Here is a 16,374-nt window from a genome sequence, read left to right as displayed (position 1 = left end):
AGGAGAGGTAGTCAGATATTGTTGCTGCCCAATATCCATTCTCCCTTCTGTCAGCCAAAAATTACCTTTCCCAGGCTCCTTTGCTTCTAGAGGTGGACATGTGACAAAGGAGCTTGAGAAGGAGCAGGACTGTGGGGAGCCATTTTCAACCCTGTGTTTGAAGGATACACCCAAGGATGGTGGAACCACAAAACAGAAGTTTCCTGGTCCCTGGCACTGAGATCACCACCCAACACAACTCCTGTGCCCATCTTCTATATGAGAAAGAAAGAAGCCTTGATGGAGCCTTCATTTAGAAAAAAAAAAAAAAGAAACATGCATGCACTGAATAGAACCCCAAGATACATGAAGCAAAAATTGATGAAATTGGGAGAAACTGACAATAGTAGCTGGAGCCATCAGTATCTCATTTCTCAATAATTAACAAAGCTAGACAGAAAATCATCCAGAATATAGTAGACTTGAAAACACTATCAACCAACTTGATCTACCAGACATTTATAGAACACTCTACCCTAGGACAGCACAGTCCACGTTCTTTTCAAGCATACACAGATCATTCTCCAGGACAAATGATATGTGAAACAATAAAGCAAGTTTATTACATTTAACAGTATTGACATCACACAAAGGATGTTTTCTGACCACAATGAAGAATGGAATTAAATTAGAAGTCAACAGAATCAAATTAAAAATTAATAACTGAAAGAAATTTGCAAAGTTCCCAAACATTTGGACATGAAATAAGACACTTCTAAATCACAGAGAAGAAATCACAAAGGAAATTAGGAAATATTTTGAACTGAAATAAAACAAAAATGCAATGTATCAAAATTTAGGGGATGTAACCAAAGCAAGTCATAGAAATTGATGGTTTTAAATGCCTTTATCAGAAAGGAAGATACGTCTCAAATCAATAACTTAAGATTTTACCTTAAGAACCTAGGAAAAAGAGAAGAGCAAATTAAACCCAAAACAAGCAGAAGGAAAGAAAGACTAGAGTTGAGGTCATTGAAAAAGGAGACAGAAAAACAAGAGAAAACCAAGCTAATGAAAAGATCAAGAAAATCGACAAACTTCTTTTCAGGTTGATCACAACAAAAAGAAAAGATACAAAATTAGGAATGAAAAGAGGGAATATCATTCCTGAACAGGGCTTGGAGTAAGACAAAGCATTTAACAAAATTCAACACCCATTCAATATATTTTTAAATCTCATAACACACTAGGAAAAGGAGGAACTTCTTCAGCTTGTCAAAGGACATCTATGAAAAAACCTACAGCCAACGTCATAGTTAATGGTAAAAAACTGGATACTTTCCCCTTGAAATTGAGAACAGGGCAAGGATCTGTCTTCTGACCACTGCTATGCGACATGGTACTAGAGGTTCTAGCCACCAGTTCTAGTACACCAATTCTAAGTCACCAAAGGGGGGATAAAGCTTAAAGGCACCCAGACTGAAAAGAAAGACATAAAAAAATTTATTTATTTGCAAATGACATTATCTTGTTTATGGAAAATTCCAAGAAATCTACAAAAAAAAAATTACTCGAACTAATAAAATGAATTGAGAAAAAGTCATAAGATCAACACACAATAATCAATTACATTTCTACTAATAATAAACAATCTGAAAATGGAATTAAAATTTTCATAGACACTTATAATAGCAAAAGAATAATATGCCTTGGAATCAATTTAATTTAAAAAGTGTAAGACTTGTACACTGAAAACTTCAGGACATTATGGACAGACATTCCATTCAATGAATTAGATTTGGTACTTTTAAAATGGCAATTCTCCCCAAATTGATCTGTGGATTCAACATAGTTCCTATTAAAATCTCAGTAGGCTTTTCTAAAGAAATTAACAAGCTAAAACTAAAATTTAGATGAAAATGCAAAGGATTCAGAATAGCCAAAACAACTTTGAAAAAGAAAAAGTTGGAGGAATTACATTTTCCAATTTCAAAGCTTACTTTGAAGCTGCAGTAATCGAGACAGATATGGTACTGGCATAGGTATCAACTTAAAAATCAGTGGAACAGAACGTACCATCCAGAAATTATGGTCAATTGATTTTTGACCAGGCTGTTAAGGCAATTCAACTCAATTCTTTTCAATAAATGATGCTAGAACAATTAAATACCTAAATGTTTTTTTTAAGATTAATTTAGGCCCTTACCTCAATAGCACACACAAAAATTAACCCAAAATGGATGATCACAGTCTTAACTGTAAGAGCTAAAACTATAAAACTCCTAGAAGAAAATCTTTATGACTTTAAGCTGGTAAAGATTTCTTACATACAACACCAAAAGCACGATCCATAAAAGAAAAAGAATTGATTGATTGGTTTCATCAAAATTCAAGTTTGCACTGCAAAGGACACCGTAAAGAAATGAAAAGACAAACCACATAGTGAGAGAAGATATTTGCAAATCATATACCTGATAGGAATCTGTGATCAAATTATATTAAGAAAGATGGTTGATTCAATGCTTGTACCTCCCCTTCCACCTGAAGTTCCAACAAATGATGATAAACTCAGAGGAGAATGGAAGAAGGGTGACGGCAAGAACATGGTGGAATATGAAAAACAGGTAGACAAGTGTCATCTGTTTTCTTAATCAAAGAAGGTGAAACACACTGGCAACCTAGTTTACAGGCAGAACTCTGAAAGACTTGCAAATGGGATTCAGGACAGCAAGTAACACTGAAAGTGGCATGAGATTAAAACTGGACCTATTGAAAAACTGCTTAAATAGCAGTTCAAGTGGACTGAGGACTTAGACATTTCACGAAAGAAAATACCAAAGTGGTCAATAAACAGGCATCATAGAAATGCAAACTGAAGCAACACACTCATCAAAGAGGCTAAAATTTAAAAAATTGACTATCAAGTGTTGGTGGGCAAGTAAGCAACTGAAATTCTCATACACTGTTGATACAAGTATAAATTGATGCATTGTTTAAAAACTAACAGTATCTACTAAAGTTGAGCATTCATACCTGTGATTCAGCAGTTCCACCCTTTTATATGCCCAACAGAAATGCATCAAAAGACCCATATAAAAACATTCATACACAATAGCCACAAAACTGGAACAACCCAAATATTTATCAATAGGAGAATGAATAAGTAAGTTGTAGAATATTTATGCAATGGTATACTACATAATAGCAAGCTACAGCTGCCTGTAATACCATGGTTAAATGTCATGTAAAAAGCCAATGCAAAAAGTTACACACATAATTCTGTTTATAAAAACATCTCAAACACATAAAACTAACCTATGGTTATAGAAATCGTAACAGTGGCTACCTCTGAGGTGTAATGACTTTAGGGATATTTAAAGTTTTGAGATGATAGAAATGTTCTGTCTGGATCTGGGTGGTAATTACTTGGGTGTGTTGATGTGTCCCATGTGTAAAAACACACTGAGCTGTACACTTATCATTTGTGCACTTTTTCTGTATATGTTATTCTTGACTAAAAATTTTACTTGAAGATAGAAGCAGACCTCTAGATTCCCATCTTAAAGCTGAGTAACCATCCCTACCCATTTTATGCCTTGTCTTTTTCTCTATGTTATTGTTCTGGACAATAGGTGCACAAAATTGAATGCATCAAAGTTCTCTTTCTGTGGCACCTATCACTATTGGGCTGTGCCAGGCTCTTAAAATTTTTTTGGTTCTCCTTTTTTCTCTATCCCGCATCTCATTTCCTTCAATCTCATAGATATCCACTCTTGCATATTTAGTGAATGACTTTGCAATTTATCATCCATATTTTCATACTCTTTTATCCATGAACAATATATAGTATTAGTTCTTTCAAGCTTTTAAATATATAGACTTGTGCTAGACATCTAGTCAACACTGTTTTTTGTATCTCTCTGAGTTGATATAGGTAGATCATGTCCATTTCCTACTAGCTACTGTAAAGTTTTAAAAGCATTGTATGTATATACTATTTTACTTATTCATTCTCTTATTAATGTATATTTGTTTCCTTCCCTTTGATATGTAACTGTTGTGATGGATATCTACTTATCTTTGAGTGACTGTGAGAATTTTTCTGTCTAAACTTATTTTCACTAAATATTCTCAAACAACTTTCTAGAATATTAGCATCAGTCTAGTTCCCATAGCTGTGTGGGCAAAAAAGTTATTTTCTCAAATCTAGGAAACATTTGATGTTGCCCAACCTAAATATTTTGCCAATCTGATGTGTGTAAAGTGGTATCTCATTTTCATCTGTATTTTTCTGATGACTAATAAAGCTGACATGTCTTTATATGCTAACTAGCCATTCGTGTGCCTCTATATGCCAACTATTAATTTTGTCAATTTTAAAAATTGGGAATTCCTATGTTTTCTTTAACCAGTTTATAATAGTTCTTTATATATTCTGGACTAGTATTATAGAAATTAATCATTTGTTGGTTGTTTAAGTTTCAAGACTATTTCCCAGTCTGTTGCCTTTCTTTATGAAAGGTGTTTTTCACTGAACAGAAATCTTTCATTTGATGGCAAATCCATCATTTTTTTCCCTTCTATGACCGTGCTACTTTGTATCTTAAGACATTCTTTCCCAACCCAATATTTAAAAGATATTATATCTCATTTTTTCTAATAATTTCCTGGTTTCACTTTTAAGTTTTAACCATTAATCCACCTGGAGTTTATTTTTGGATACATTATTTGCTATGGACTTTTCTTTTTTTTTCATATAATGGGCCCACCTATTAAATAATCTTTTCTTTCCCAGTCTGGTCCTCAAGACCTCCATACAATGCAGGGCCCTGGCAGTGGACTCCATTCTGTTCCATTATACATTCATCCTTTCCCTTATCACACAGTTTTAATGACTATGGCTTTGTGATACCCTTAATACATGGTAGGGTAAATTTCTCCTCTTTGGTCTTTGTTTTGAGAATTGTCTTGGTTAGCATGAACTTTTATTCCATATAAAATATAAAATCATACAATTTTCCAAAAGTTCTGCTAGAATATTTATTTCAATTACATTGGGCTAATACATTACTAAGTTGGGTGGAATTGACACTTTATAAATCCCATCCATGAAAATGGCATGTCTCCCCATTTATTCAGGCCTCTTTTTATGTCCTTGAAGCGAAGTTTAAACGCGTTCTCCATAAAGCCCGGGCGCATTTTTGTTACTGCAATCTCTGGAGACTTTTTATGTTCATTGGTAGTGTAAATATGTTATTTCCTATCTTACTTTCTATCGTATTTTCTAAACGGTTATTACTTACGTAAAGGAGCATCACTCACTTTTATTTGATGTTGCGTATGGTAACCTGGCTGAAATCTCTTTCAAGTTAATAGTTTCCTGATCCTCTGGTCCTCCGCTCTTCCCCAGCGAACACGCGGCGACCTCCGGACGCTCACGCCCGGGCCGGGCACGCCCCAGCGCACACCTGCTTCCTGCCTCCGGGCGCAGCGAATCCCCGCTCGGGCTGCGCGCGGCCGCGCGCTCGGACCCCGCAGGTGAGCCCCCGCCCCGCTGAGCACGAGCCCGAGGAGGCTCGCGCCCTGCCCGCCGTCGCCCGAGCCAGTCGCGGCGAGCGCTCGCCTGCCGGGAAGGACCGACCCGTGACCTGCCTCGCCGGGGCCGCAGCCCTGGGAGAGTTAGCGCCGGCCGCCGGGGAGCTTCTCCGCCAAGACGGCCAGGCGCTGATTGACGCGGCGCCGCGCCACGGTTCCCGCCCGGGGCCGCCCCGCCGCCCGCGCAGCCTCGAGCCTCGTCCCTCCGCGGCCCCGCGCCGCCCTGGCCTCTCGCCCATGGAGGTGGCCGCGCTGTACACGCAGGTAGGCAGTCGGCGCGACCCCGGGCCCGGCGCTAAGGCTGACTGTGCCCGGGCCGGGCCGCACCTGTGCGCGGGCGCGCGCGCCGCGAGAAGGGAGCCCCGGCCCCGGCCTCCGTCCGCGGGGAAGGCGCCCCCGAGGCCCTCGGGATGCGAGGACCGAGCGCCAGGGGCTGCCTCGCCGCCGAGTTTCCCGGCGTCCAGGGGTTGCGCGTCGAGCCCTGCGTCCCGCCGCCGCGCCTCTCGGCCTCCTCCCGAACCACAAATGGAATCTGAGTTGCCCACGGGGATGTAGTAATCTTAGACACGGGCAAATAATAGCACCCATGACCTCCCCGGTCTTCTTGGGAGCTCCTCTGAACAACTTGGCCCAGAAGCTTAGGACCTGGGAAGTCAGGATGCTCTCTAGAATTACCAGGTCTTCAAGATGTCTGCACGTGCGCTTAAGTTCATCTGAGGCCTGAAGGAGCAGCTACCTGGCTGTGGCCCAGGCCTCACCCATAGTGGAAGTGAGGGCCTCTGTGAGTTCAGGGGTCCTGATGTTGTCACAAGCTCTTCATCTAACGTTTGCAGGGTGCCTACAGTTTCTATAGCATCTTTCACATACATCCCGACTCTGGGAATCCCTCTAGAGTATTCCTCTAAAAACCTCCTCTTCCACTGGGCCACGCGTTCCGCCCCTTATCTGGAAAGGGCAGCTTTCTCACACCATGCCCACAATCTTCTGAGATAAGTTGGGTTAATTATTAGGACAAAACGTGTGAAAGTGTTGGCCCTTGTGTAAAAAACCTATTCGAGTAGCCATAAAGCTTGACCCTCTGACACCCTAGTGGAGGAAATCTGTGGTCCCCAATATTCAGATGAATGACACTGAAATCCATCCATTTCCCCCAACACATGCCCTAGCTTTATGTTTAAAAATGCTTTTGCCCTAGATAAGAAGGATAGTTGTAAGTTTTCAGTGGCCTAAGCAAACTTTTATCTTCTACTTTGCTTAATAATAGTACAAATACCACACTTTCCCTTCTAATGTGTTTCCATTAACTAGAGTTGTAAATGGACAGTGTTTGAACTGCTTCTGTTCCAGAACAGTTTCACCAGGGAGAATGTGAGCCATTAGTGACCCAGCAGTGGTTCTTAGGTCTTCACCTTACTGGAAGTAAAAGAAAATTCTTGAACATAGTATCTTGGAAGATACTTTGGAGGACAAAGGAAAGTGTTGGTAATTAACCTATTTTAAGCAACAATTTTTCCTGAAGCAAAAGTACACAGGTGTGAGCTCCCATCAATATTTCACAAATATTTATGAAATACCGGCTCTGTACCAGGTGCAGTGTAGGAGAACTGATAAGGAAGAGTTTTCTAGAGATGAGCTTGGATGGACTGAAAATCTGAGAATCCCAGAGCCAGAAGAATCCTTGATGGTCACCCTACACACTTTGTACCCAGCTAGGCACCTGTGTCCCTGTGCTGCCACCTCTCTTGTAGGTGGTCAGTCAGCTCCCACTTTGCCAGTTCCAGAGGTGGGATACTCTCCCATTGGAGTAGATGCCCGTTTAGGCTATACAGAGCTTGCTTGGTTAAAGAGTTATTAAACTGAGTCCACATATGTCGCCAGCAAACAGGATTGGCCTAAGTCAATGTTTGTGGCTAGGGCCCCTTGCCACATTTAACCCCCAGGGGCATTCTGCTTCCCTGTATTATCTTAGCCACACAATGTTTTAAAACAACCTGAAGCCCATTCTGTATCTAGAGGCAAATAGTGACCCTGCAACAGGGTGCCTGGTGGGCTGTCCACTCAGGGATCAAGTGTAGAAGCCAGTTCCTCTGTGATAGCCGAGCCCACCCCATGATCTCCTGGCAGCCCCACTCACCCAGTTTATGCTGCTGTTACCTGCCTGACCTCTGTCTAATCTCCCTTACTGCATATGCCTTGGAGACAGGCATATTATCTCCCATAAAGCATTTATTTAGCACTTTATGCATATAAAACATTATGCTTAGGGGAGGTTAAGATTTTTTTTAAGTAGTAGTCTTCCCTCTCAAGGAGTTTTCTGATTAATGAGAAATGTCAAGTAATTCTATCTGCTGAGGCCTACAAGACATGGAGGAGCCTGCTGGGCAATAGAGCTGAGATAGGCAGAGTTGTGGCTATCAAAGAGTTAGGTTGGGGCTCTATAGTCCAGATAAGATTTGGAGTGGGGGACAATCGGGGTAGTGTTTTAGGAAGTTGGGAATGCCAGCAGTGCCCATGGGGCTCTGTACCCCTGGACAGTGGCTGGAGTCAGGTAGCTGAATTCTCTGGTCATCCTAAGTGTCTAGGAAAGAATTTGGGCTGTGGTATTGGAAATGGAGGACGGAGGCAGAGCCCAGAGGGCAGGAGGAGGCAGGTGAGAATGCAGACATGTCCAGGTAGTGTGAGGGCGAGCAGGGAGCAAGGATGGCAGGGAGGTGAGCGTCTGGATGATTTGAGAGTAGGGTGTGCCATTGGCACAGCTAAGGATATCAGGAGGAGGAGAGATTTCTTAGGACAGTCACAAGGCAGATTTTGCACCTGCAGGGGTGGAGGTGGTGAGGGGGCCTCCAGAGGGCATTGCTCTGGCAGCTGGAGGATGGGCTGGGAGGCTTCTGCCCAGGAGTGGTAAGTGAGGCCCAGGCAGTGAGGACCTCACCAAGGGAGAGAAGGGCCGAGACCGGACACTGGGGAGTGCATCTGCTCAGGGCAGGAGAGGAGGCAGAGGGGCCGAGATAGAGCCCTCAGGGGAAAGAGGAGACGGAGAGCTGGCATCGGGAACCAGAGGACCAGGGCCTCCTCTGGGAGGAAGCCTGGTGAGGGTAGCAGTCGATGCTGGGCCAGGTGTAAAATGACCCATCTTGTTTCAAAAGCTCGTTGGCAATAAGCCTTAGAAATGTTCAGAGCATTTGACCTAGCAGTTCCACTGTTTGAAATCCCTCTGAGAAAAACCCCTGCCATGTTCAGACTCACTGTCAGCCCCGAGGTCCCGCCTCTTTGCATCACCGCCTGCTGCCCACTCCCGCTGGGCTCCTGCCCTGCCTGGCCTGCCTCCAGGCTGCAGCAGCCTCACCGCGCTGCGCCTCGGCACCCGCGGCTCCCTCTACTGGAAGTATCTGTTTGCTCTCCAGTGCCTGCACCTTCCAAATTCTGTGCGAGCTGAGAAATCTTGGCGGCCAGCCCCTCATCTGGGCACCCTTCACGGTGACTTGTAACAGCTCATTAACTCTCTGTCTCCCCTGTGGACCAAGAGTTCCTAGAGAACAGGGAGCAGTGGGGGCTCCACAAATGTTTGAGGTGTGCATGCACGAGTTTTCCTGCTTTCAGAGAGCTGTGGGCACGAGGAGGAGGATGCTTACTTTATCCTTGCAGTCGTGAGTACTTACGTGCCAGGCGCCGTCTTCAGGATCCTGTGTGCCTTCTTTCATTTAATCTGAATAAACGGTGCTATGTGTTAAATGTTGCTGTCCCGAGCTTAGTTCACCTCCTCCTGATGTCCGTAACTGTGCCAATGGCACCACCCTACTCTCAATCCGGTTCAGGTTAAGTAAGTTGCCTAAGGTTGCATAGAAGTGATGGAGGCTCGATTAAGAACCTGTGTTCTTAATACTTCCCTCTACCACAACCAACCTTAGTTCACCTTTAACACCTTCCTCCTGCTGCAGGGAGCTGACCTCTTCCCACACACAGAGGACTCTCAGGAAGCCCATGCACTTCATAGCGGCACGTTAGATACATATGTGTTCTTTCCTTCATGTAAGTAAGCTATTGGTAAAGCAATGAATGGAGAGTGAGGCGGTAGAGCTCTGCGGCATGCCTCTAGAGACTCAAGTTGTTCTTGCTAACCAATCAGGATTCAGGTATGACTGGCTTTAGCAACAGATTCACGAAATATATTATCCTTAAACTGTTTCTCTTGCTTGTACACGAGGAATTCATGAGACATCTTCACAGAAGTTCTGGTGAAACTCAGATGTGGAAGTTCAAAGAAGCATCTTGACTGGCAGTCCAGGGTCTCTGTCTAAAATAAGATCAAAGTTCAGTAGCTTTCCATTTGGCCATCTAAGCAGCTTTTAGACTTCTCTATATCATTAACAACTCTGGAAAATTAGATTTATCCATTATATATGGGTAGTTCAAAAGAGTTAAAAAATGACATAAAGACTAAAATACAACTTTTATTGGTTCAACGGAACACCTGGGGATTTGAATTCTTGTCCAGAGGATGCTTATGGAGGGCCAGCATGGGGAAGACATTATATTGGGTTCCAGGGCACAAAGATGAGGCCCTCGAGGCTCAGGTGCCGGTGGGGGTGGGGAGATGTGAAGTCATGCAGAGCCCTGGGGAAGGGGCCGAGAGAGCTCTAGAAAGGGAGCGTCTGTCCTGCCTGGCGGGCAGGGTGGCAGGGAAAGTGCCCCAGAGGAGGACAGTCTGGAGATGACTCGACTGCTCAGAGCAGTTTGCTCACCGGTGAGGAGAGGGGTGGCACTGGGGGTAGAAGGAACAGAAATGCACAGCACAGGGCCAAGGAAGAGCTTGGCATGTTCTAGAAACTGTTAGTGGTTTGGATGGCAGCAGGTAGAGGGTGGATTAAAAAGGGGTTGAGGCTCAAGTAGGAAAACTGGGGAGGCCAGCAGCTCCCCAGGCCTGGCTGTTCATCAGAATCCACAAGGGGGGACTTGTGAAGCTTCCTCTTGTCAGGCACCACCCATGGAGATTCTGATTCAGGTGTGGGTGAGGGAATCTGTGTGTCCACGGAAACCTGGTGCTCGACTAGCTTGAGGAGGCACTTGACTCAGCTGCCGGGGCAGGCGAGCTGACGATGGCCGGGGCAGTGGGGGCGGGAGGGCACGCCGGCGAGCCCTGTTTGAGGTGTAGGCTTCCCAGCGCCTGGTGACCACTCAGTTGTCGGGGCCGGGGAGCGGCGTGGCCCGGTTGTCTGACTCGGGCAGGAGAGTGGAGGAGGAAGGGCAGCAGGTTGGGGTGGGCATGGGATCGCTTGAGCTTGGAATTTGTGTGTCTGAGGGCATTTGGGGGCCAACATCTGGGAAGCAAACTGAACTGCGATCTAGACCTGTTGAGAGATCCGGGCCGGAGGGCTCCGTGTACAGGGACCAGGGTGCCAGGGAGCCATGAGAATGGATGAAAGTCCCCAGGAAGAGCCTGTCACTAGGAGAGGCTGGGAAGGACATGGAGGGATGGGGGGCATGTGGGGAGCCCTGGAAGGACCTGGAAGGACAGGCTGGCTGACCGGGAAGGGGGAGCAGCTAGAAGGAAACTCATGGCATTCCATATTTCCCGGAAAGTCTCCAAGCCCTTTCTGTGGCTGACGACAGAAGATGCCCTCAAACAGGCGGGCAGCATGAGAAAATGCCGCCCTCCTCTCATCTGAGCATGTGGGGCCGGCAGATCCGGCCTGTTCTGGAGGGCACAGCATGTCTAAGGGAGGGTCTCCTGAAGGCTTCATCTCATTTGGAGTCTCCCCTGAAGAGGGGCAGCGTCCCCAGGGAAGGCATGGGCGGTAGGCCTCTGCTCTCCTGGCCGGCCACAGGCCTGCCCCTGGGGCTGGCAGGCGGTCTGAGTCCCAGGCTCCTGGCCCACAGGAAGGAGTCACCCGGGGAGGTCATGTGAGAGCCAGTCCCATTGTTGGCGTGGACTGCGGTTGTTTGTCTAAATGCTGAGCAGTTAGGCCTTCCTCCACTTGGAGGGTTGCCTGTGGGCTGAGGAATGTGGGAAGGAGGGAGGGACAGAATGGGTGTAACTTTGTCGGGAACTGGGTAAACTTTGTCATATTTACTTAACAGGCTGGGTTTCAGTTGCTGGGCCCTGAGTGACTGGCTGCGTTGCCAGCATTGCTCCAGGCCTGGTGGGGCTTGGGAGGCCTGGGGAATCGGCTGAGGAGGCTATTTATGTTTCCTCCAGAAGAGAAGCAGACTTCTGGTTCCGTATGTCCTGTACTGCCAGCATGTCATACTACTGTGAGCTGAAACGAACCAAGGAAAACAGATCAGCCTGTGCACTCCTGACACTGGCTGCCTGAGAGTTCAGGCATCATTTCAAGTCCAGGTCATTGAATTATCTAGTGGTTCAAAGTAGGAGTCCCAGGCACTGGCTCCGTGGAGTCCAGGCTTTTGAGACCCTCTGCGTGTGGTGTTTGGTGAGTTACTGACCACTGGGCTTGAGTCAGGGGATCAGTAAAACAAAAGACTTGGATTGGCTTAGTGACTGTAACATTATTTTTTAGAGCCCCAGGCTTCCATGCAAGAACCCAAGGGACCTCGGCCTCAGCCCCCACCTCGGCTTCTACGAGAACACCCCCATGCTTCCCTGTTTCACACGGTGGCCTCTCGCCATTTCATTTGAAGTACGCTTTCTGCAGCTTTAAAAAGAACTTTGGCAGCAACTAGGAACGGACATCTTCCTGGGATCCTTTCAGGTCTAAAGTTCTGTAGTGACCAGTTCTTTATAAACTGGGATATCCCATTAATGACTTCAACTCTATGAGATTAACAGTCAATACTTGCAGTAGGAGACCTGGGATAGGGAATGGTAGCCCGTGGCAACTAGTGTGTGTGGGTGTGGGTGTGGGTGTGGGTGTCTATGTTCATGAGGCTTCCGACCACCTATTTGCCTAAGTGGTGTATCTAAGTGTGTGTCACTGCCCGTCTGTCATTCTCCCATTTGCTCTCTTTCTCTCCCAAATCTCCCCTGTCCCTTGCCACATTTCAGTGAGCTCTTGCTCTTGGCTAGCTTTCCAGGATTAAAGCAACCCTGATAACCTACCAAGTCATGGTGGATATCCAACCAGTGACACATATTTTTGTGTTTTTGTTAAGCGAGGCAATTTATTTTAACTAATGGATTACTAGATGTTCTTTAGTCTAGTGCTGGCACCTGCTCTTTGCTCTTTGTTTTACACATATTTTTTATTTCCTCCAGCATCTTACGGAAATTTTAAGCGTAACAACAGTTGTAAGAACTTTATTGTGAGCATCTGCCCCACCATCTAGATGTTAATCTGAACATTTTACCATATTTGTTGTATCATGTGTCTATCCATCTTTCTATCCTTCTGTCCAGCCCTCAGATCAGCTAATTTTTTTGAAACATTTTAGAGTAAATTGCCTGCATCGATACATGTCCTCCTAAATATTTTATTATGCATGTTGGGAAGAGTTCTATTTTGTTTAGTTCTTTGTGTAAAATTGCCAGACAATGAAAAACACAAATTTTAAGTCTTATTCTCCGAGGTTTGAAAAGTGCTGAACACCTGTGTAACCCAAACCCCATCAAGGTAGAGAAGATTGCCATGGTCCCAGAACATTCCCTGCATCCTGTTCCCTGTCATTCCCCAGCCCCACCTACCCCGAGAGGCAGCTAGTGTTCTGCTTTTTCCCACCTTACATTAGTTGTACGTGTTCTAGCTCTTTACCGAAAGGGACTCACATAGTATGTACTTGTTCATGTGATGTTTTTTTACCTCAGTCAGATGCTTTGGGAATTCATTCGTGTTCTCGCTTTTATCAGTAGTTGATTCTTCTTAGTGATAATTAGTATTCCATTGTATGAGTATACCACTGTTTTATTTGCCTTTTAATTCATCTCATATTAATGGACATCTAGTCTGTTTCCAGTTTGGGGGTCGTTATGAATAAACTCACTGTGAGCATTCATGTCTTTTTGAGGGTATATATTTGATATTTGCCTTTAAGGATTGTTTATGCTGCTTATGAAAGTAACATTCGCACATTATAGAATATACATAAAAATGTAATGGAGCAAATTAAAATGTTATGATTTTATTGCCCAGAATTTTTTGGTACCTGAAAACTTCTGAATTACGATCTCTCAACCCAAAGGAATATTTTCTCACAGTCAAAAGGCAACTGCAGACCACAGGCCAGCTGTTCGGCTGGTGCAGGTCCAGGTCATCATCTGCTCCTGATGTTTGCCCTCAGAAGCAGAGAATCACAGGGGCAGTATCTTGCTCATGTTTGTCCCTAGAGCCAAGGATGGTGCCTGGTGCCAAGTCAGTGCTCAGGGACTGACTGTATTTGAAAGGATGGCAGTCACTTAGGCAAAAGGTCTCCTAATGGCACAAACGTTCCCTGTCCCGGGAGTTTATGTGCTGTACAGTTACCCTCAGAGAGTCCGTTTGTCCCAGTGAGGGGCTGTGCCGAAGAGCAGGATTCCTTTGGCCTGTGGGTGTGTGCGGAGGTGACAGGGAAGGGCCACTGTAGGTGGAGGCCCTGGGCCAGCTTTCTCTTGGCAGTGAGGGTTAGGTGTGGGTGGCCCTTCAGACTTCACCCAGATCTGGGATCCTGGGCTCTTGAGCCTCTGGGTCAAGGAGCTTTCCTGGGTGCTGCCTAAAGTCTCCATATGTGTATCTCGCTGCTTGTTCCTTTTGTCTTGGTTGTATCGCTGGACGTCAGGGTATCCTGCAGGGGTGCCCTTGATAGAAACCACTGATATGCGAGCAGAGAGATGCAGATAAATGCATACACTCATGCAGCCCCAGGTTGGAGTGGCTGCGTTAGTAGGAAGACCACGATGACTAAGAGGAGATGGCTTTCCTTCTGGGTAAGCCAGCACCATGCCAGACATACGTCATAGATGCCTACAAAGTGTTAATGAATGAATGAACAAACAAATGAATGAACTGAAGGAGAATGTGAGATGTGGGGTCTGGGTGGGAGAGATTAAGATGCAGACAGCCAGTCATGTTCCTAGATGACAGCTGCAGTGTAAGGACATGGCGGTCACCTTGTCTTTATCGTGAGCAGCATTCAGGTGCCACTGGTGGCTTTTGGAGTGAGACCGCCCCTTTCCCAGAGTGTGAGTGTGGAGTACTGGATGCATGTGTTAGTCTTTGGGCTGCCATAACAATACACCTCAGCCTGGGCAGTTTAAATAGGAGACATTCTCTTTCTCATGGTTCCCGAAGCACAGAAGCCCAAGGTCAAGCTGCTGGCAGAGCTGGTGTCTGGCGAGGGCTTCTCCCCCTGGGCCCCTTCTCACTGCGTGTTCGCGAGGTCTCTCTTCAGCACGTATGGTGGGGATTAGGGCTTAAACGTAGGAATTTGAGGGGAGGACGCAATTCACTACATAGCAACATGGTTCTACCTGAAGACTTGTGTGTCAGTACTGAGCAGAGGTACCATTTGCATTGGGAATTGAGCGTGGCAGCTGTATCTGGACTTGTGCCTTTCCCCTGGAGGGGATCCTCGGCTGCTGACCAGTGTGGTAACTGTAAGAATGCTGTGATAACAATACTTCATAGCATTTTGCAAAGTACTTTCAACTACACAGTCTAATTTAGTCTTCCAGCAAACATATGAAGGTGTTGTTATACCCATTTTACGGATGAGGCACTAGAGGCTGAGTGTCTGACCCGGAGCCCCATCGTCCATCAGTGGCAAATCAAATCCCTCTGCTCCAGCTCTCATAGAAGGCACTCAGATTCTTCTGTCAAGGGACTCACAGATTTTCTTCTCAGGCTTTCAGTTTTCAAGGTGCTTTTGGGAGGCTTTGGGAATTCCATTGCCTATAAAAATCAAGCAGGTAAGTCTGATGCATTGCAGATATGCTAAAGATTACCTCATAAGCACAAATTCAGTAGAAGTGTTCCTAATGAGAGAACTGACCTAGTGGACAGAAGGAAATCTCCCTGAGTCTAATCCTCTAACAGTCTGTGTTTTTGTTTTTGAAGTGCTGGAATTAAGCTTGTCTTATTCTGTTGGTCAGTACAACAGGGTTTGGATTCCCAGTCCTGAAGAAGTTTGGAAGTCTGCTGAAATAGCGAAGGACTACAGAGTCGGCGACAGAGTCCTGCAACTCCTGCTGGAGGATGGAACGGTGAGGGTGCTTGCTAGCTATGGCCACCCTCATGGAAAGGGCAGCTGGGCTGCGTGCGGAGGGGGCTGGTGGTCCCCAGGAGGGTACGTGAGCTGGTGCTGTGGGTCCAGTCATGGGTTTGTACCATCCCCTTCCAACCCCACACTGCCTAATGAAGGCACCGAGTGTGCCTTCCACCCACAGGGTCTCTCTCTGTCAGGAGGGGCAGTACACAGGGCTCTGCCCTGTGCTGCATTTCCAGGGATTCAGCACTGTTAGGAGAATGTGGAAAGGTGGTTAGCCATTTTGGTTCAGGGGTCTCAGCACAGAGACTGGGCAAAGACGAGAAACTTGGAGGGAAATGACTTGAGCCCCAGGCATAAACTGGTAGAGAAAAACCAGATGGGGAGAGGAGGATAGAAGATAAAATGGGAGAGGAGGGTTTGGGAGGAGAACAGAGGGAGAGAAGGTCTGTGGGTGGATAGAAATCAATAAGAATTGGGACCAACAGGAGGAAGTGTGACAGGGTGATTAGGGGGGTGACGGGAGATGGGACAAGAGGGCAGGAGCTTTGGGTGACACCGAGGAGCCTGTGTGGGCAGGATGAGCTCCAGCGGCTGTTCCTGGGGTGCAGAATGCCTCTCAGAGGCTGGGCGTGTCTTTTGATGTCCAGCTTCTGCCTATTTTTGCCT

At 45.8% G+C, this 16,374-nt stretch overlaps 1 protein-coding gene across 8 annotated transcripts in view; it reads left to right on the top strand.

Annotated features, from left to right (window-relative positions):
- The first annotated feature begins 5,531 nt into the window (after nt 1-5,531).
- MYO5C (myosin VC) overlaps nt 5,532-16,374 on the top strand; it is an 88,331-nt gene continuing 77,488 nt past the window's right edge. The window contains exons 1-3 of one of the 8 annotated variants that reach the window (XM_073211869.1): nt 11,598-12,005; nt 12,093-12,212; nt 15,593-15,703. In XM_073211869.1, the coding sequence (XP_073067970.1) occupies nt 12,168-12,212; nt 15,593-15,703 (156 nt within the window). In that variant the 5' untranslated portion in view covers nt 11,598-12,005; nt 12,093-12,167. Of the gene's footprint in view, nt 5,839-11,597; nt 12,006-12,092; nt 12,213-15,592; nt 15,787-16,374 lie in introns of those variants that run through there. The other 7 variants (XR_012120695.1, XM_073211868.1, XM_073211865.1 and 4 more) reach the window with 7 other exon arrangements.

This window comes from Manis javanica, chromosome 8 (genome assembly GCF_040802235.1).
Source record: "Manis javanica isolate MJ-LG chromosome 8, MJ_LKY, whole genome shotgun sequence".
NCBI lineage: Eukaryota > Metazoa > Chordata > Mammalia > Pholidota > Manidae > Manis > Manis javanica.
This window is presented reverse-complemented; position numbering and strand designations above follow the sequence as displayed.